Source organism: Centruroides vittatus, unplaced genomic scaffold, assembly GCF_030686945.1.
Source record: "Centruroides vittatus isolate TY-2023 unplaced genomic scaffold, ASM3068694v2 contig_1312, whole genome shotgun sequence".
NCBI classification, from domain to species: Eukaryota; Metazoa; Arthropoda; class Arachnida; order Scorpiones; family Buthidae; genus Centruroides; species Centruroides vittatus.
In genome coordinates, this window is record NW_027120835.1 from 103,016 (window position 1) to 126,386 (window position 23,371).

A 23,371-nucleotide genomic window follows, 5' to 3' on the forward strand; every position below is an offset into this window, starting at 1 on the left:
CTGCTTCTATTCAATTTTTTTTCTTTTTAATTTAAATATGTAACTGGTTCAGACACTGTTATTTTCTAGAAATTATCACATCCATAGACTCCAAAAATACTAGCCAATCAACAATTTTATTTTACCAAGATACATTTTGGAAATTACAATATTTCCCTCCTCTGTGGGGTTTCTTTTCATACAAGCTAAACACGGCACAAACATTTATACTAATTTCCACAATAATATCATTTTTTCCTGTGTTCTTTTCCTTAACTGTACATATTATCCACAGTGCTTGCTATCGGTATCTTCATTTGTTATTTTTCACCTCATTCACCAACTCTCCTCAATGCTGGTGAATGAGGTGAAAAGTAACAAATGAAGGTACAGGTTAGTAAAAAATGATTGGAATATTGAAAAATTGTATGAGAGTATAGAAAAAATGTTTGCGTCTTGTTTAGCTTGTATGAAAGAAAGCCCACTGAAGAGGGAAATATTGTAATTTCCGAAATGTATCTTGGTAAAGTAAAATTGTTGATTGGCTAGTATTTTTGAAGTCTATGGATGCAATAATTCCTAGAAAATAACGGTGTCCGAACTGGTTACATATCGAAATGAAATGAATATTTTCATTTCAAGTAAACTATAGAAAATAATATATACATATAAAGATAAATTATTGACTAGGAAATCATATTAATTTATTACATAGTTATTACTTTTAAACATAATAAATTATTTTTTACATTATTTTTAAATTCTGCATGTTTATGCCAAAAGTTAAATATATCCTCGTACTAACCTTATAAAATTGATCTCTTATTTCTTCTTCAATAGTAGTCATTTGATTCCTAAATTCTGGTGAAAGAAAAATATATGAATCTTACAAAAATATAGAATTCATAAATAAAATTATTTTATTCAAATTAACTATTTAGATTCAAAAGCATAATTGATAACTAAAAAAATAAAGAAATAATTTCAAATGAGTAATAAATAACATAAAGGTAGAATATTTAATACAAAATAAACCAATCTAATTATTAAATTTAATGAATGTTGCAATCTAAATATACAACCAAATAAAGCTCATAATCTAAAATAATGCCTTTGTTTTTGCTGGGCCACATGCTTAGTACAGACTGCAGACATGTTTTCATGCTGTTTTGATCATTATAATATGTCTGAAAATAGTTAAGTCAATTTTATCTAACACATCATTACTCACAATTTCAGTAACCTTAGTGATGTCATCATAAGGACTATGAGTGTTCAAGTGCTTGGAAGTGAAATAGCATTGTACTGAGCTTTTAGATTTCATTACTGTGGTAGTGTACTTTCTTTGAAAACACAATCATAGTAATGAAATCTAGATTGTTGACCAGAATAAAAATTGAGGCCTTGTACTCTATGCTCATGAAACTGGTTAAGTCATAAGCATAGAGTGATTTGTCAGTAGTCACACATTCATTGCCACTGATAAAATCCATGAGATGATAGAGCAAAATATTAATGTTAATACGAGATGCGCCTAACGCCTCCCTCTAAAGTCAAATTGCTTACGTAATTTATTTAGTAATTAGCCTTAAACTAGCCTGATAGAATTTTGGCATTTGGTTGGTGTTTAGATAGAGCAAAAGATGAAATGTACAAAAATGTGTCTATTTTTCAGATTTTGAAAATACTTGTGCAACATCAACTAAATCCATGTGTGTTCACACCATGGAAACTGTTGACTTACATTATTTTACCAATCTCATTTGTGTCAAAAATGCATGTAGTGACATACCAAAACTGCTAGATATTGTTGAGTGAAATTTACAGAGGAGGACCCTCCAACATGTCTATATAAAACTGATTTTGACTTAGAATATATGATTGTTTAATCAGATGTCTTCTTGAAGTAGTCATGAAGGGCAACATTTTCTGGGCTCCAGAATACAAGACCAAGAGGGATTTGGTCCAAGTAGTTCCATTCCCTGAACACTAGTAGTTTGGTCATGGGTTGGCACCTCGCCAGGACGGGTTGGCCACTTGGAGCTTTCTGGGTTTTTTTCTATGTCTTTAATGCCTAAATAGGGGCTAGTTACCTTAAAAGACCGCCTAGGCATCCCCCTAGGCAGATTGTCCAAGTGTTGCATAACTAACAAAACAAATAAACAAACCAACAAACAAAGAGGGATTCTGAAGAAGAAGAAGTCATCACCACAACATTGGTTTCCAAAATGCCAGAAAACAGAAGATCATTCTGGAAAAATCTATCTGTGCTAATTTGGTCACATCATTATATTAATGCTTGTATTCCATAAGTTCTTTCTATTTTATAAGTGGCATAAGTTATATAAGCTTTTCTCTGGATTTATGTTTTTGTTTCGATTCTGCACTCATCAATTCTGCAGATATTGTCTTTTTTGTCAAATACAACAGTAGAGATGGAAGGCAGCAATATCTGCAAGAAACTATCTTTTCAAGCCTATCTCAATTTTGTTGGTGTACAACGTAAAATTTGACTAATTTCTCATTAGAGTACATACTTAATTTCATCATGGTAGATCTAATGGTAGCCAAACAGCCAAAAGTTTTCAGTTTTTGCCTTTTTCCACATCTTTGTAAATAATACTTTTCTCCATTTGTTGGCCATTGTGGGTCTGGCAGAATCCATGATGAGCATAGTAGAAAGGTCCTTTTTAGTGCCCAAAGGGCAGAAAAAAACTTATTTAAAATAATATAATGTATTTACAGTCACTTTTATAACTACTTAAAAGAGATTTTTTTTTTGGACAAATAAACTGAAATGTTATGTCCTTCGAATCTGATAATCACCCGAATTGAAGAATTACTTAGAAGACGATTAATTCTCAGATAATATCTGAGAATTATATCTGGCAATAAGGTACAACTCGAAATCAATCACAGTAACAGGTCACTGTGATAGATTTCAGAGTCCAAAATTTTGGTGTAGGCTCTGTCACAGATTGCATCTTTACTGAAGAGGGATTGGCAAGAATTCTGATCCAAAATGCATTTAAATAAAATATCTGAAAATTAATTGTCTTCTGAGTAATCTTGAACTTGGGTGAACGTCGGATTTGAAGGACACATTTGGTTTATTCATCTGAAAAACCCTTTTAAGTGGTTATTAAAGTGAATGAAAAAATACTATTAACTTAAAGAATATTTAAATAGTTTTGCAAGATATAAATGAATTTATATCAAAATGTTTTACTGTCATTTGTTTTATAAACACATTTGTTTTTTCTTACTCAATAAAAGCACGACTTCTAACAGAGTAAAGGAATAAAGATTTGGATAGTATTAAATGTAAATAATAAATTATCATTCTGATAGAAACTAAGACAATTGCTTTATCAAACACATCATAATAATCTAAATAAAAATTTATAATCTTACATGATTTTAGAGTTTGGAGAATGTTATTAATATAAAAAAAATATTACGTGTTACATTTTAACTCTTAAAATCTGAAAATAACTTATTTGTTTTTGAATGATCTCTCTTATAATTTTTCAAAATGACAAGTCATATATGTTTAAGTGTCTTCTTTTTTAATATCATACAAAGCAACATTTATAACAAAAGATAACTGTATGCTTTAATCATTTCTTATTAATACAATATCATCTTAGCTCTATTATATACATTTACTATTTTATAATATGAATAACTATTTTTCCTTAAGTGTAAATATTCATTTATTCAATCCATTCTTATTGCTTGCACGTTCAGTAACATATGAATGGTATTATATTACTATATAATTGATACAAGTCTAATAAAATAATCGAGTGCATATAATAAGAAAGTATAAATTTTATAAAGCATTCATAATGACGATAAAAACAAAATAAATATATTGGTTTTGAAGTTATATTCTTTTTGTCTACCTGTGTGACATATACCTGATATATTTAATATTGGTTTTGTTGTTTTTATATAAAAAACAAGAGAGCAATAACTACCATTTTTCAGTAATAAATGATTTCATCTTAAACAATAAAATCAACTAAATTTGAAAGTTTTAAGGAGCCCGGAAATTTATTCATGATATACCATGCTTTTTGAGATATTTTATCTCATCTTCATCATTTATATAGTTCTGTGAGAACTGAGGGGGTTAATCTAGAGTATAACTAAATCAACATAAATCATCATTTATCATACTATTAAGTATTATGTAATAACAAATCAGATATAGTGATTAATCTGATCTCTGCAATATAATATGCAAATCACATTGTTTCTTTGGAAATTTCTCAGAAAAATAAGCTTGCTCAGTTTTCCATTGATTGCTGTTTATTTGAATCAATAATGCTAACATATAATAGGATGTACTACAACATACTAGTGTATATTAACATTACTACATACAGTATTTTCATTTGTAATAATCATGACAACCTTCTTGAGAATAATGCTGCGAAAATAAGGCAATCATTACATGATGAGGCAACTTCCAAAAACATATTCACTTTATATTTTAAAATATCAGAGATAAAATATTATTATTAATAATAATGCATTATTTTGAAATTTTATTACAATGCAGTTTTTAGTGGAACTGCTTCTATTTTTATGCCAAATAGATAATGAAAAATAACTTTTTGACTAAAAAAAGTAGTCTTTTTAAATAAATTTAAAAATTATATATCAATGTCATCGTTTCAATCTGTTTTTGTCGTCAAATTCTATATCTACAGTTCTCAAATGAAAAATTTGTCTTTAACAAGTAAATTTTGATTATAGTTAAAGTCTATAATGTTTTCACTTAAAATAAACACAAAACGGCTAGTAAAAGAAACTTCATTAAATATATGTAGTAATATGTTTTACCATATTTTCGCAGAATGACCAGCATGCCGGTTTAAGTGAGGCCGTACATCCTCTCTGGAGGGCACATTAAAAAACCAATGAATTTTTATTCTAAAACTGAAACTGTCAGCATCAAAAACTACGATTATATGTTTAATTTCTTCATTTTATCGTCTTTCTAACGACACGAGATACTCTTGAAATTCTGAACGTACTTCTTTTTATGTGTATTTTATGGTTATTTGATTCAAAAATAAACACATTAAATTTAAGAAACTTGCAGTAAATTATCTCAGCTTACACCAGTTAACATTGGCTTTGTGTAAAATTTGAGAGGAAAGTGTTATTTTAAGGTCAGGGTAGATGGTCAGTGTAGCCCCCACTAACTACTACTACTACTACTACGTCAATAAGACATTAATTGTTTTGTCCTCTTGCAAATGAAAACTCTTCCTGATCAATATCTTGATCAACCCTTCCTGAGTCAGTCAAATTACAATGTTGTTATTTTATTGTACTTGGAAGAATGTTTTCTTTAACGTTTAATTAACAATTAGTTGGCTACATCTGATTAATTTTATATTTTGATCACAGTTTAACCAGCATGCTGGTCAGTAGCGAAAATATAATACATAAAATAATATTTAAGTTATTTGTTATGTATTATTTACCGAACTTAATTTAGGGATCACAAATAAATTGGAATATTTTGATTATTAAAATAAAATAAAAAAATCTTATGATACTAATTGTCTTTTGATGACAATTTAAATACATACCACATTAAACAGAACTATATAAACAAAATGTAACAGAATTCTTTTAGATTTCAAATGAATATCTAACAACTGTAAGAAATATTTCTATTACCGTATTTTCCGGCGTATAAGACGACTCCCGACTTTCACAGTTAAAATATAGAGTTTGGGATATACTCACCCTATAAGACAACCCCGACTTTTGATAAGATTTTCCTGGGTTAAAAAGTCGTCTTATACACCAGAAAATATGGTATATTTTGTGATTTGTCATTATAAAGCTAAATGTCCATAATTATATAAACAAAGACAAAAGGGCACAAGAATTTTATAAATTGCAAATTTCAATTTAAATAGAAATCTTTCTGCTTAAATGCAAAATCATTTTCTGCAATCAATAAACTATTATAAAATTATAATAAGAATTTTTTAAAAACTGTTTGTAATTGTGCATTTTCATTAGAGATAATTTCTTAGATTTATCTTAAGCAGCATCTAAAATATAGTGTACAAATAAACACTCACTAAACCCGATAACATTAAGCCAATACATCACCAACTGCTGTAAATAATCGGGCTAACTTTTAGATATATACGAAATTAAAGATTATAAATAAATTTGGCACTTGAGGTAGGCATTAGGCACCATCTCTTATTAAAATTAATAATTATAATAATTTATATAATTTAAATTAAACTGGAAGAAAAGAATCGGCCCAAAGCAGGACTCGAACCCACAAATCCCACTTACTGTGGGGTCGTGTTGCAAGTTACACTACCCAGGCCTTTGGTCCGATCTCCTCTTCCAGCGTATATAAGCCAAAGACAAATTTATAATCTTTAATCGTAAATATCCAAACGTTAGCCCGATTATTTACGGCAAATGGTGATGTAAAATATAGTGTTTTAATACACAGGGTGAACCAAAAGTAAGTGGACAGTAAATGATAACATTTATTGAGATTATATATACATACAAATTTTGAGATTAGGTATAAAATTATGTTTACTAATACATTACAATTTTATCAATTCTGGTGCTCAAACTGCTGTCCGTCACAATTTACACAGCTTTGAAGTCTACATTTCACTATTTCATGCTTTGACAAACATTTTTGCACAAGTATCTTTGTGTATTAATTTCTTGAAATGCATCTCTGATGTAATTTTTCAACCATAACCAAGTTAAATATACATCATTGTTATAGTATAACCCTAACACAAACCCTATTCCACCTAATGTCCACCTACTTTTGATCACCCTGTATATCAAGTTAATGGTAACTTTAGTACCATCTATGAAAAAAATACTGGGTGGTTTGAACTTATTATGTAAGAAAACTGTGTACAAACAAATAAAATAAAAATATATTAGAAATCTTACTTGCAAAAGCTCTTTAAGACTTATCTTCAAATGGATGAAATTTATATATGTACAGTACATAAATATAGTATATAGTTTACATCATAATAATACTGAATTACAGAATTAGAAGCAAGATTTTAATAAATGCACTAAATACATGGCATACTACGGTGATCAAAAAGTATTGGGAATGGTTCATTTAAACTGTGCACATGCAAGAGGGCACTGTCATTTTATTTTTGTCATTTGGTATGACTTTCATTGACATCTTGCAGCAATCTGTGTCATCATCTGTTTTAATTTGCAAATAAACACTTGTTTTATGTAAACAATTTTTGTGCTGACAATTTTTCAAAATGTTGAGTATAATTGATCAAAGAACATGCATTAAATTTTGTTTTCACAATAAAATTATTGTTAGAAAAATGTTGGAAATATTGTAAACAACCTTTGGTGATATAGTCTATCAAACAAGAGTTTAAGTGATACTAGATGTTCAAGGAAGAGAATGCATTGATAATGAACAATGCTCTGGAATCCACTTCTAACAAACAACATGTTGCTAGAATCAGAGATTTGGGGCTCAAACATCATCATTTAACAATTAGGGGCATTATTGAACATATTCCAGTATCATTTGGATCTTGTCAAGCAATTTTAAAAGCTCATTTGGATTTGCAGTGCATTGCTACTTGAGTTGTCCTAAAAATGTTGTTTGTGGAAAAAATTCAACAATGTCTTTCTTGAGCTGAATCATTCTTAAAATACATCATTATGGGTGATGAAACATGGATCTTCATTTTTGACATTGAAGCAGTTCAACAATTCAGTGAATGATGCTTAAAAGGTAAAGCAAGATCGAAAAGACCACATCAAAGTCAGTCAAATATCAAGGTCATGTTGACTGTTTTCTTCGATTGTTATGATGTTGTGCATCACAAATTCCTTCCGACTGGCCAAACTGTTAACAAAAGATTATTATTTGAGTGTTTTGCATTATTTGCATAAAGCAGTTAATAGAAAACAACCTGTTTTGTGGCAAGGAAACTCATGGATTTTGCACCATGATAATACACCTGCTTACCAATGCTCATGTTGTTCTTGAATTTTTGGCCAAAGTTCAACAAATATGGTTCCACAAGCTCTATATTCATGTGATATGGTACGGTGTGATTTTATTCCTGTTTCCTCAACTAAAATTTCCACTTTATGGTCATACTGATGCCATACAATCAAATGCCTGCAAAATACTCATAAAAGAATTTGATGTGAGCCCCGAAGGGGTTTGACGAAAACGACTTTAAAGCATGCTTCAAGGATTGGAAAATAACATTGGCATAAGTGCACTGCAGTGGGAAGGGATTACTTTAAAGGGGATAAAATAAATTTTGATGAATACAATCAAATCTTTGCATTTTATTGAACCATTTCCAATACTTTTTGATCACAGGGGTACGTCTTCAAATTTTTTATTTGCTTATTAAATAATAATATGTAAAAAAAAATTATAAAAAAATTTAAATCTCAAATAATATTCAAACTGTAAACACTTCTTTGAACAGTTGTGTATAAAAAAATGCATTTATCCAAAGAAATAATATTAAAAAAGTCCTAGCAGTTTTGAATGCTTTAATCATCTGTATGTCAGGGACTGTCCACAGGCCAAATAGGCTCTCAAAATATATTTTTCTAGCCCACATAGTTTCTTTTTACCAACATGTTTTACCATCAACATCTAAACTAATTTAAAGTATATTAACTTCTGTTGTTATTTTGAAATAAGGAAATCTTAATGTAAATCTTTGACTAAATCTTTTGTACCTGGCCCCAGACTTCTCTTACAGCTCACATGGCCTTTCTCAGAAAAAGGTTACTATGGATTTTGGTCTTATTTGGACCAAATATATTTTTTGTTTAAGTGTGCATTTCTTTAGTGTTCTTCATGTTTTGTGTAACAGTTGTATACTTTAACGAATTTTTGTTAATTAAATTATATATATTATATATACAAAATATAAAACTTACAATTTGAAAAATAAAAGAACATTTTAAAAATCTTCACAATCTACTTGATTGGATAACTAATACTTAACAAATACCATGAAAACAAGTCTTGAGCACTTATGAACATCCCGGTTCATTATTAGAGAAGTCTACTCATTACAAAATAACAAAGTATTACATGCTTTTAAATTTAAATCTGTTTCAAAATTTGAATTCTGAAGATAAACTTCACTTGCATGGACTTAAAAGTATTCAAGGTTGATTATGTTTTGATTGTAGTCATCGTAGTATTAATTCTCTAATGAAACAGATTTTGTTAGTCTTAGTTTAAATTAATGATACATTGAATCTTTAAGTTTCAATTAAATAAACATATATAATCCTTAAAATTTTATTATTATTACAATCTCAATAACTTTTTACTACATCTGTTGTAAGATTTTTTCCATATTTTATCATATCAATCTATTCTTTATCTTTGTATTTTTCTCAGCATTTTGAAATATTGAATTTTGAATTTGAATTTCATATATTTTACAAATTTATAATTTTAAAAAATATATGAAATATATTTATATTTGTATTTAAATTTGAATTTTGTATTTATATTTTTACAGAAAAACTGCTTGTAAAAAATCAATGAAAACTGTGTTTATAGATATTATTCTAAATCTCAAAATTCCTTCTAATATTTATTCTATAATGATATTCTAATTAATTTTAAAATATAAATTTAAGAAATATTTTTATACTAAGAGACATTTTTAAATTTTGTTTTAATGATATTATTTTTCTCTTAGTAATTTAGAAAATTAAAGTATGAAATGCATGTCAGCTGTAGTTATCAAATTTCATAAATTGATTTGTCTGGTTACTATCAGCAACCAGAATCAATTAATGGCTATTGTGCATGACATGCCACATTTGCATTTAATATAATTGATGTTACTAACTCTTTCATTCATATATAATATATTTGGCAATTTTAAAAAAATGCATTCGAATACACTCCCCGAGTTATTAGAGTAGCGATCTTCTGCTAAAGAAAAACGGTCGAAGTTACCAACTTGCCAGGATAAACAAAATCAAAATGACGACGATAAACTAGGTATAAGAAAATATTTTTCTCTTATTTGCTTTTGTATGTACAATCATCAAATTAAGATTTTTTTTAATACATTCTTATTTTTCTTTTATTTTTGCAAATTAAATGTAAGATTATATATATATAGAAATTTACTTAACAGCAATAATAAAACTGTAATTTTAACTCTGAATTAATTTTCTTAATTGTAATTTTAAACTTTTTTAAAATCAAATTTTTACAGTATTAAGCAATTAAGTAAATTGTCTTTTATGCAAATAAGTTTACAAAATAAACTATTTCATCTTATTTTTTGGATTTATTTCATAACATTCAAATTTTTTAAATTTTATAAAAACTATTTAATTCTTTTTTTTTTTTTAATTTTCTGAATGTATATATAACTATAACAATTTTACATATAAACACGAAATTTAATTCATATACTAAGTTAATTTTTATATAGGTAATATGAATTACTATCAATAAAAAGAAGAGAATACTTATATAAATATTTTCCAAAACTTTTCTCGCCACACCTAATACACATCTTACACAATTTTTCAAGTAGTTTCTCAAAAGTATAGAATTTTTAATACGTTATCACTAGTGCTATTATCATCATTCATAGTTGCTATTTGTAATATTTCTCAATATATAATTTTGAGATATATTACAAAATAATAACTATAAACGATAATGATTAAAAGATTATTGAAATAAACACCACTATATTATTTACATTAAATAATAAGTTAAAAAAAATTCAATAAATTGTTTTGCGAAAGATAAGCGTGGACAAGATTAACCGAGTTCAGGATTTTTTCACTAAATTCTACACGACAGAAACTCTATCATATATGTAAAAAATAATTAAAAATTTCAAATGAAGATAATTACGTATATGAATATTAAACAATTAAAAGAATCGAATTTTTACGATTAGATTTTCAGTGAATTAAGTTAAATCTAACTATATCCTGTTATCCTATCAAACATGTTACGTGATAATACAAGTAATTCATTTTTTGTTAGCAAGTAAATAGTAACATAATATAATTTTTGATAAATATTTATCATCAATATAAACAGTTTAAGAAGAAAAAAATCAAAGATTTTTCACAAGTACTCATTTGAATATTTTTCAAATGATTGAAAAATGGTATATCCTAAATATAGATGATAAGAAGAAAAAAAGCCCAAACTGAAAAATACTTCTAGCCATAAGTGTTAACCGCATTCCTGTTTTGGCTTAATGTGGAATGCTCTAATCATCTAACATATCTTAAAGCACTTGCTATGATAAAGGGGGGAAAAAAATGTTTTTCTATCTGAGTTTTTTTTTGTTTTACTAAGATAAGGATTTTGACATATCTCTCTTTCAAATGTGAGCTACTGCATTCTTTTGCATAAATAAATAAATAAAATATATGATTTATACATAAAGTTTTATATAGTGTTTTTATATTAAAGTCAACTACTTTTTTACTCTGTTGCATAGAATTTTTTTTTTTCCATTGTAGTTTTCAATTTGTTAATATAAAATTCAGTTTTCCTTTATAACTGTAAATCAGCAATTCCATTTTTAATAACATTTGAAAGATTTATATATATATATATATATAAAATATATAAATTTAATAAACTTTTTATCCAATTTATAGAAACAGTTGAAAATAAACAATAAAGTTCAAAACTATGTAAAATATTCCTGTATACGGTATACCGAGAGTATTTTATACAAACGAAGATGGATTAAGATTTGAAAATATTATAATTGGATTCATAAGATGTGCAATATTTTTTGAAAAAAATTTAATCTTTAATAAAAAGAAAATTAAATCTAATTCTTGTAAATAAAAACTATGAATATTTCAAAATATTTTCTATTCTTATCATACAACAATTTAATACTAACATAAAAATAAACTTCATTATACAATTAAATATATACAAATTATATTATTTGCTCATGGATATATTTTTCTACAATGAAAATAAGTATTTTAATTTACAAAAAGGTTTGGTATTTAAAAAAAAAATTGTTTTATGGTCATATTTCTGGAGATTTGTGTTGAGGATGGTGAGTGGCCCCACCCATCATATAGTGCATTTACACACATATCATGATTAGTGTATGTTTATTAGGTTTTGGGGAGGATGGGGCATAAAAACGCATTTCCTAAACACTTAAGTAAGCCCTCAAAGTTTCAGCCTTCTACTTTAATTAGAAGTGGATGAAATTTAAATTGCATGATTTGAGAACAGTACAAAGAAGTTAATTAAAAGTGTTTAATAATTAAAAAATACAGTTATATATATTACAAGAAATTACTTAATATTATAATGATTTGCAGTTTTTAATAAGAGAATTATTAAGTGATTTATTAGTAATTATAGTAATGTAATTTTAGATGAAATTATAAAATTTATTATCGAACTATCGTAATAATGATTATTAAAATTTTATATAATCAAAATAAATTTAAAAAAGTTTGTCACATTAAAAATAATGTCAAATTACTTATACAATTCTGGCTAGAGAAAGTAAATGTAAGTACGCTAACGCCATCTAGGAATAAAAAAATTAATTATTTTTTTCTTTTCGTTTTTGAAATATCAATATAACTAATTTTCAATGTGATATTTAAAATGTGATCATCGTTACATTAAACGAGAAACTCCGTTGACTTTAATAGTTAAAAAAAAAAATTGTAACTATGTTCGTTGTCACAACGTAGCATCATTGAAAAGGGATAAGTTATTTAATTTAATTTTCCAAAAAATTTTTAAAGGAAAATCGATCTTCAGGATTACAGTTTTAGTCAATTTGTTATTCAAATTTAAAAAATTTCTTTTAAAAAGTTCTCTCATTGTACGTGAATTAAATATCTAAAATAAGATATATTTTCGGAATTGAGTAGCACGTAAAAGATATATAAAAGCAAATTTATTTTATAGTTTTTTTTTCTTTTGCAGATTTATGCAAATGAATTATGCATGCGTATTTTATCCAATACACACACACACGACTCATTTTAACATACGTTACAATGCGACGTATACAATTTATAAAGCGCGTAGAAGTTTGTGCAAATATATAGGCCTATATATTTGCTAAAATAGCTAAATAATTGTTAAAATAAAACAATAGTAATATAGAAAGTAAAGCAAAGAATAGTTTTGTATTGGAAAAGATGTTCATTTATTTATTTATTTAATGATTATCAATGATACAATCTTTTAAAGTAATAAAACAATATCGAAACAAACACAGTATATTGATTTATAAGATCTACGTCGAATTAACAGAAAAAAAAACTGACTTGTGAGACTAATTTAATTATTCTAAACATATATATTTAGGAAAATATCAAACTAAATCGGTAAAAAACTGATTTAAAAAATTACTTATGGAGTACACAGCAACAATAGTCCAACATTTATTTTTTTTTCACTAATGTATATCGAACTATTTTGATGTTTCATATAAATTTTCGCGTAGGAGTATTGATTGATGTCGTCAAATATGACGTTAAAGAAATATACGTGCATTAGGTATAAAATATTATAAAGTTTATGCACCGTGCGATTATAATTTATTACGATAATGTTTATATTATTATGGATACTTTCGTGAAGTTAATGCGGCCTATAATAAAGTTTCTAAATACTTCCAGGCAACAAGTTAAACGCCTTCTGTCTGGAAGTATCCACAAGCTTTATTACGGTCAGCAAAAAATAATAATTTATACTGATTAGTTAATACATTTAAATGATCAGACAATTATTAGTCTGTACTTTTGTTATTCCAATTAACAGGCAACGAAGGATGCAAACATAAAATAATAGACGAGTCAATTAATAATGTAAAGTAGTAGTCCGATGGCTAAAAATGGAACAGCTTATCGAGATAAAATTCTTTATTATAAATCGATTTAAATCAATTAATTCAATTATATGATATTTTTTAAAAAATGTTCAAACTGGAAATTCCATTAATCCTCTTCGTTACAAATCTTTTTTAACCGATTAATTAACAAATCGCAAAATAAAATGATTGATAAATTATAAATTTATAGACAGTGGCACGTTATAGCTTTATGGGGCCCAGGCAAATTTTTGAATTACGAGGCCGTTGTACAGTGTTGACTTCGGACATTTTTCTTCGAGGAAACTTTTTAAGGGAAATATTTCATATAAAACATTGGGGGCACAGGCAATTGCCTCTTTTGGTGGATAACGCGCTACTGGTCCGAGAGATTAAGCCGTATCAGGCGCTGTACTATTTGGAAGACTACAGTTTTCTTCCGTTCATTACACACAAAGTTGTCGAGAGCCCTGCGTGTAATGCACAGAAGGAAACTTGTATGGGGCAAGGTAGAACGGGCACTGTTTGCTTCTTAGCGGCTCCTTTTGAACAAATGAAATACGTAGAATGTTTCTTTATTAATAAAAAGCATTCTTGAAACATTTAATTGTTTCAGTGAAAATAACATTAATTTATAGATGGGTCGGAACCACTACGAGCGCCGAAGTTTTCTCCGGGATCGGGGAAAAACACCTAGCTCCTTCCTCTTGACGGTCTAAAACTACTGCCATTCTAACCGTTCCGTAGACCAATCGTGAAATCTTCAAAATTTCGGAAAATAGAACCTTTTATATCATTTTCCGAGCTTTGTTATTGCCACAATTCTTTCCAAAGTTTCGAGAATGAACATCACTTCGCGTCTATCTTTGGTAATTAACGGATTTAGCCTTTATAGGAAGGTAGAATAAATTAACATTATGAATATACAGTGACATGGTCAAAAGACTTTTACATCCTTTATTAATACTGTTAGAAATAAAAATAGCTAAAAACAGACAGCTCAACTAAGAATATCAACAGGACAAACTTAGTTCGTAGAAAAATAAAGACAAACTGACAAGTTTTAAAATGACAAAGAAAACTTCAATTGAAGACTGACACTGGCATTTTAAAGCACTAAACTGACCATATAAAAATTATATTTTGTTAATATTTTGTATTATTAAACAGTTAATTGAAAACAGCATATAATTTATTGGTATGCTTGTATAGTAAAACAACAGAAATAACAAGCGCAATAAATGCCTAAAACAGTACTATAAATAATTCTATTAAGTAAATTTGTAAAAGAATTAGATCAGAATTTCTTTCTACTTGATATATTTTTCACTATTCATGTTAAATATTACAAACGAGTTAACGATTACATGAATGTTAAATATCATTCAAACCCAGAAATCTGTAAATTACTTCAGAAGGTCAAAACAGTCAATTTACATATTATCCTATTTAACAAGCATTTTCGGCATACTGCAGAGAGCAACGTTCTCTAAATAACTAGAAACCGAATTTAAACATTTTACAATCACAAAACAATTCTAAAAAAGTAAGTAGGACAATATTTGTGTGGAAATAAAAACAGTCACTTACATGACAGTGTTTGTTAACTTTATTCTGACTGTATAAACTTATTGCAAACTCTAAGCTAGACATTTATATATTTCCTTATTTATTTTATTGACTTTATATATATATATTTATATATTATATATTTTGTATCAAAATAAATTATATATATATAAAATTTATTTTGATACAAAAGTAAGGAACAAACTGAATGATATCTTTTTGGCGAATTAAGAGTATTCCCTTCATCAATGGCCAGATATTTGAGTCAACAATTTATTGGAGATTCATATTAATGACTCGAAAGGAGGCCCCAAACTAATCTTTTATAAAAAAACATTCTCCCGAAGAAAAAGGTCTGAAGTCAACTCTGTGCATGGCCCCTGTAATTCAAATTCGCATGGGTCCCATGAAGCTATAACGTGCCACTGCGTGTTGTACATAAAACCGCACTCTAAATAATATTATACATAGTAAAGAATAGTGCGCAATGTAATGTAAATGGGCGCATTCTTGACCGCAGGCTACAGGCTCGCCCATTTTCATTGCGTTTGCAAGTCAAGCAGCTGAAACAATTAATTAGAAAGGCACATGGTTAAGTTGTGTAAGTATTTCTCTCCAAAGTAATTTATTTTGTTGATATTAATACTTATTTTCAGTATAAAAAATAAATTCGTAAACGAAAACTCAAAATTTCGTTAATTATTTATTAATTAATGTCCAGAAACCGCATACTTTAACGTCAACTTGACGTCATCTCTTCAGGTTTACGATGAACGAATTTAAAAACTGACGTAAAAACCAACACTCGCTGGACGTAAGGAGCGCGTCTAATAAATTTCGGCCTATCGCCATCTATTGGTCAACTAGCTAGTTAATAACTATTCTTATCGATTCTATTAACATATTTCATATTTGTATTATTGTTATTATTTCACATAAAATTCTATATCTTACTTCAATAATTCATACTTTATTTTAAACTATCTAAAATTTTAAAAAATTAATCAAATTATACAGTGTCGCCATCTAGCGAGAGCATCGTGACAATGCTGTCGCTCGACTGAAAGTTGTCAGTTTCTGCCGTCGTTTATGAAGGTGTGAGGAGTTTACAAGAATCGAATAGAAGATGCTAGCTGAGCAGTTCTGTCCTATATTATCGTTCCAGTATTTTCTATTATTTTTGGACTTATTGATAAACGCTACGAGCGAATATTTCAAGTCTCCTATTGTGACTCAACTGGTTCTCTTTGTAATTCAAGATGTTGGAATTATATTTTGCATTATGATAATATTTCTCATGTTTTTCAATACGTACGTATTCCGAGCTGGCCTATTTAATATTCTCTTCGCTCATTTTCGCATGTTGTTAATTATTGCTGCCTCTTATTTGATTATATCCATCACTTATCATGCCTGGAGCTTGAGCGAGAGGTGGTTGGAGCCGCACAAGTACATCTGGACCAGAGGATTTGTCACGCTCAATCTTTTCCACAAGTGTTGTTCGGTTCTCTACTATTACGTGTACAAGAGAACGGCACTGAGAATCGTGGATCCTCGTTTCTATCAGGATGGAAAATGGCTCAGGAAAGAACTCGGGAAGAGATAATGCGAGCAGTTTCGTAATCGGTTCCTACATTGTTACTACAAACACATACAATTGTTTAGAACTTCAATACTATGTTGACAGAATTTAGCCTGTTATATAAAAAATATACAGAAATAAATAGATTATAGGCCTATAGTTTAAATAGATTGTGCCATTACATGAATGAAATGCACATATTTGATATTTAAAATGTCTGCAATATAAAAAAAATTAAAGACTATTTTTATACAGTTCATATTTTAATAAATATTTATTACTGGCCAATTTATGGGCCAATGTCTAAAAATATCAAATGTCATGACTTGTTAGTAGAATACTCATTCATTAAATATTTATTAATATCACCATTAAAGGTTTATAAACTTTTTAATGATTTCTTTTAAATTATTAAATTTATTAGTTGTACCCAGCAAAATATTTGCCATAAAAATAAACAAGCAAATAAATCTACTTACATGAAATTTCTCTATATGTATATGTTTTCTCTATAACTATTTTACATGTTTTTCAATACATACGTATTTAATTCGCAGTTATGTATTCATTTCTGCATGCAAATTAAGTCAATGACATTTTTTGTCTACCTGTACAAGTTGTTTTTCACTTAGCTGCCATTTTATTCAAAACAAATGATATTAGTTCTTGTGACTAAAATTTAATATACAATAATCTTTCCATTAATAACATAAAATTACCATGTGAAACATAATCAGAAATCTACGAAAGAATGTCTACTTTAGAAGTAATTTTCGGAAGCAAGTTTTTTACTGGATGGGGTTAATGCAATTATGGGAATGGGAGAAGCAGTGCCTTGACAAGAAGGTAGAAATTGGACCTATTTTGGCTGATAATTATTTTAAATGAAATTATACAGTAAAAATATATAAAATAAGTATCAGAATGATATATATGAATTACATCTATGTTTTATGTAAGTACCTTAACAAACTGCAAATAGATTTTGCCTTAACATATTCTGTATATATAGATACTTAACATAAATTTAAATCTATGAATAAATATAATTTATCAAAATACCTTTTTGTTTTTGATGTAACATTAATGCACTATTTTGTCAAAACACTATGCTATTAATTTGGATGTATTTGTCACTTCTCAGTTATGAAAAATTTGGAATTACAACTTTCCAGAAAAAAAAATAAATAAAGAGAATTCAAAAATAATAATTATATTTTATACATAAATTATAATTTAGATACATATAAAAATTTTATAAATATGTACCACAAATGCTGCTAAATATGTACTACATATATCAAGATCTCCCAATCTTTCTTTTTAATTATTTTTCCTTTATTTGACCATCAAAAATGCATCGATTTTACTTTTATAAAACAAATTATTACAAAAATCTTTATACAAAATTAATATAAATTTTTAGAAATTTAAAAATTAACCAATATCACGGGATGTTACAGTACACAATAAAATACTGAAAAAACCAGTCCAATGAAAAACAGAAATAAATTATTCCATACATTTTTAGATTCCTCCCAAATCATATTTCATTAACTTTGTTCTATTCTTGGAATGTATCAGCAGATTGTCCATGGAATTCAAATTTTTAAATAAACCTGTCTGACATGCATGGAGGGAGCTTCAATGGAATGGAAGTTTCGAACAGTTTATTTCTGCTGTTCACTGGATTAGGTTTTTTGATGTTTTATTGTGTAATTAATCAATATATAGAATAAATATTACATATACTATAAGTAAATACTAAGTTAATCAATTACTTTCGTATAAACAACAATAAATAATGTGGGGAGCCCAAAAATAACGGGGAAAACATTCGGAAAAAATTGTGTATTTATTTTAACAACTTCAAAATACTCTCCATTAGCCTCAATACACTTGTCCAAACGTTTTTTCTATTGTTCAAAACACCTGTTTCAAAATGCCTTTTAGTGCCTCCATTGTTTTTGTTTTCACTTCTATTGTCGGAAACCTCTTCATCCTGGGCAACAAAAAAAATTGCAAAGTGTGAGATCAGGCTAATAGGGGAGTGATGGAGGCGGGTCGTGTCGTTTCTTGTCAAAAATTGCTGCACGGAGAGTGCTGTATGAGAGGGCACATTGTTGTGATGGAAAAACCCATTCACCATAAGTCCCTTCTTTTCCTTCTCGCAGCATCACGAAGTCTTTTGAGGACTTCCAGATAACAATGCTGATTGACTGACTGTCTGACCTAGATGGACAAATTTGGAATGAACAATTCCTTTCACATCAAAAAAACAAACAGATTAACACAGTTTTCACATTTGACTTCACTTGTCTTGCTTTTTTTGGACAAGGAGATCCTGATGTTTTCCACTGGCTGGATTGACATTTGATTTCGGGATTTTAACCACAATACCATGATTCATCACCAGTTATCACCTTAGAAAACAAGTCTGGATCATTTTCCAAATGTTCTTTCAAATTCTAACAAGCTGCCAAGAAACTGCCTTTCTGATCAGCAATCAACAAGCACGGAACAAACTTTGTGGAAACTCTTCTCATACTGAGTTCTGGTGACAAAATTTGCTGGATCGAACTCCATGAAATCCAAGACAAATCAACGAGTTCATCAATGGTTCAACGGCGATCTTCATTGACGAGATTGCAAATTTTCTCATCATTTTCATCAGTTTGAATGTTGGATGGATGCCCAGACCTGAGTTGATCTTCAAGAGATAGTGGTTTTTTTTTCAACTTTCAAAAAGGAGCACTATTAAACCCTTGTCTTACTCATGGCATCTTGTTTGTAGGCATGTTGAATCATTTCAACCATTTCTAATCCACTTTTCCCTAACAGGAAATAAATTTCACAGCAACGCATTGCTCTCTAAAATCTGACATTTTCGACAAAAACAAAAAACAGCAATCACTAAGAAAAAAGAAAAAATCGCTATGGTCCAACAAGTCTTGACACAACAATGCCACTTCGAATACTGATTCTGGAGGATCCTGTCTAGCAGCAAATATGCGTACTACAAACCTCACACCCTCCACAAAATTATTCCCATTATTTTTGGGTCTCCCCAAGTACAGTAATGCATCATTTACCCACCCACAACATGTTCTTTGAAATAGGACACTATACAATTTGGACATTGTGTAAACACCATATTATATAGTATATATATTTAGTAAAGCTATATGGGATATAAAGTGTACCTGTAGTGACTAAATACCCAAAATATATTCACATACAGTAAAAATTAAAATGTTTATTAAGTAACTATTCCTGTGTCAATTTTTTTATTTGTTAAATATTTTAAATCATAAAAACTTTTGTAAGATTTTCTGGAAACTTAAAAGGTTAGATCTTGCAATGCTGGCTATATGTAAGCTGTACATCTAGTAGCAAAATTGCTAATAACACAAAACATGAGATCAGTATTGCAAAGTTCTTAACAAGCTTTGTTCTTATATCAGTCAGATCTTCCCATCATGTTATGCCAGTCATCAAATTTTCAATCATCAAAATTACCCATTCTCCAATAGGGGACATGGACATTCAATGTGGTCCATTTTCATCAATCCACTAGAATAATTTAAAAAACACAAGACCTACAAAAGTCATTAAACCAAAATTGTTAATGTCAAGAGGCCACAAGATTGGAATATCGGTTTCGTTATAGATGCCGCTAAAATCAATGAAAATGGGGTCAACTTCATTTTCTTAAATGGAATCCTTTTTTTTTTAAAGATGCACTTATCAGAAGTTATGATCATTTGAAGTTTTATGCAGCCACCATATCATGAACATGTGAATCTGTGTATATCAGTGAAATTCATTGAAAAAAATAAAAGAAAAATACTAAAATTATTAGGAAACTATTATTATTTGATTGTTTTTCTTCAAATAATGAACTGACAAAACAGTAGTGCCACATTGTGTTAAAGCTGTCGAGCTTGTGATAAAAAAGTGACATTATTTGGTAGAATCAAGATCAATACTAGTTTCCTAATGATATTTTTTAAAACCATTTTTCTTCCTTTTTTCAGTAAGCTTCACAGATTCATGCATGCACTATGTGGAAGCTGCATAAAACTTTAAATGCTCATAACTTGATAGGTGAATTTTTGAAAAAATTATGATAAAAGTTTGTTTTTTTTAGATAGAATCATAATATGCAATAAAAAATAAGAATTCACATTTAAGAAAATGTAGTTAATCCCGTTTTCACCAATTTTAGTACCATCTATGATGAAACCAATAGATGGTACATCTCAAACTTCAACTTCATTAAACCAAAAATTAAACTTGGGGGACCACAGATGTCCCATCTGTGGTCCCCCAAGTTTAATTTTTGGTTTAATGAAGTTGAAGTTTTTTGATAGGATATGTGTTTTTTGTTATTTCATTGCCTTTATTAACAGTCAGACATTGCCAAAATAGACATTATGTGGCACATGACTATACTTGGCTTTATTATTAGTAATCACAAAAATTATAAGTTATTATATATTAATTTTAATAATCAGCATTATTAAACTAATATTTATATTATAAAATTTTCTCTTCTTAGCATGCATCAATCTTTTCACATTGAGTAACCTAGTGCAGAATGTTCACTGGGGTTACTTAATGTAATTAGGATTGATATGAGCTTTAGATTGCATATCCCTTTTGTAGAGATATGCCCCAATCTAAAGTCCCAGGACATGTGGCCCTCTGACTTTTTCTATGACTAACATGATGTAAATACATTTAAGGATTTTGCTATAAGTAATTTACAATAAGTTCATTCATGTGTCCACCAGTGGCCAAGTGAATAAAATCTCTAAATACTGACAACTGATCATGAGTTCCACCTGACCAAATGGACTGGTCATCGAGGTTTTTCTTCACATATCTAATACCTAAATAGGGGCCAGTTTCCCAGACTTCCCAGGAGGCATTTCTCTTGTCAGACTGCCCATGTTTTGTGTCCAGTGAAGGAAAGTCCCAAGGCTATAAATAAATTTCAAGATTAGTTATCTGTAATATTTATGCTTCCTTTACAAATCTTGAATTTCCTTTATATAAAATCTGATGTTTGGTTCAATCTCACATCAATGCAATGTTATATGACAGTTTTAATACTATAGTAAGTTGTTAACACTTTTCCTATAATATGTATATTTAATAATACTGACAAAATTTTGCTATATATTGTATGTAAAAATTTTGTGCAGATTTACCATAATCAATAATCAAATCTTATAACAAAATAGGCAGAGCAACATAAAATTTCACTATTAACATACTAACCCTTAACTTCAATCAACAGTTTATAAACTCATCAAAATGTTTTCAACCTCTTGAAAGTCAAAAGAAAAGAAAAAAATATATATCTTTTTTTAAATGTGTTCCATCTAGAAGCACTGAAAATGACTTTCAATCTGTTGATTAGAGGTTAGTATGTTAATAGTCTATATCTTCAATTTGGAAGTCTTGAATAAATTTCATTATGAATAAATAATTAAAATTATAATAATAATTTAAAATTCAAAATGTAAATATATTCAAAAATATCTTATCAGTTTTAATTTCTAAATAGCAGTTCAATTATAAATCCTAACTAATGTTATCTTTTTATAAACTTCATGTTTTCATTTAAATACAGTAAAACCTGTGTAAACAGGACTCACGTGGTATCAAATGTTTTTTCCAGTTTGACAGGTTTCCAATTTGAACAAGTTTACCGTATAAAAATTTCAATAAATTTTATAACTTCAAAATTTTAAAATATTTAACTGTATTAAAATTTATAAACAAAGATATCCCTCATAAAGTACAGCATTCTTACAATTCAGTTTCACTCTAACATGGTTTGAGAATCATGGATATCCCAGTACAAAACATCACAATTTTTTTTAGTGCAAACAGTGTCATTTGATATTTTTTTATTCAAGCAAGTATGCAAGTATTTGAAACTTTAATATTCTAAAATCCACAGGCAATATTGTTTTGTGCCTTTCACCTGTTTTCTTTAATGAGAACTAAGCGTATAGTTTTTCTTCTTCCACGTCCTAGTTTTCTACTCTAGCTTTCCTATAAACTAGGCCTGTGTATTGTTTTCATAGATAAAATTAAAAGTTACTAAGAAGATTACATAAAAAGATTAAATTTTTACAGATCTCTTAGCCAAATGCAAGCAAATTTATAATTATATTTTATGAAAAAATAGAGAAAAATCAAAATGTTGCCAATGTTTCAGATTAAGGTCAACAAGAAAGCTCAGAAGACAATAATATTTTGCCAAAAAGAAAATGTCCTCACTTAACAGTGTTTAGCAGTGAAGAAAAAA

The 23,371-nt window shown here is 28.3% G+C and overlaps 2 protein-coding genes across 2 annotated transcripts in view; one reads left to right on the forward strand and one right to left on the reverse strand.

Moving 5' to 3' along the window:
- Window positions 1-23,371, reverse strand: part of LOC136990369 (DNA mismatch repair protein Msh2-like) — a 64,084-nt gene that overhangs the window by 14,656 nt on the left and 26,057 nt on the right. Inside the window, exon 15 of the mRNA XM_067288764.1 lies at window positions 785-840. Within this exon, the coding sequence (XP_067144865.1) occupies window positions 785-840 (56 nt within the window). The remainder of the gene's footprint in view (window positions 1-784; window positions 841-23,371) is intronic.
- On the forward strand, window positions 16,473-17,192 carry LOC136990381 (transmembrane protein 138). Its single transcript, XM_067288775.1, has one exon. It carries the CDS (start codon window positions 16,591-16,593, stop codon window positions 17,068-17,070), a length of 480 nt encoding a protein of 159 aa, XP_067144876.1. The 5' UTR covers window positions 16,473-16,590; the 3' UTR covers window positions 17,071-17,192.

What these genes read in the sequence shown, in the direction of transcription:
- LOC136990381 (XM_067288775.1), top strand. Translation starts at nt 16,591, where the DNA reads ATGCTAGCTGAGCAGTTCTGTCCTATATTATCGTTCCAGTATTTTCTA.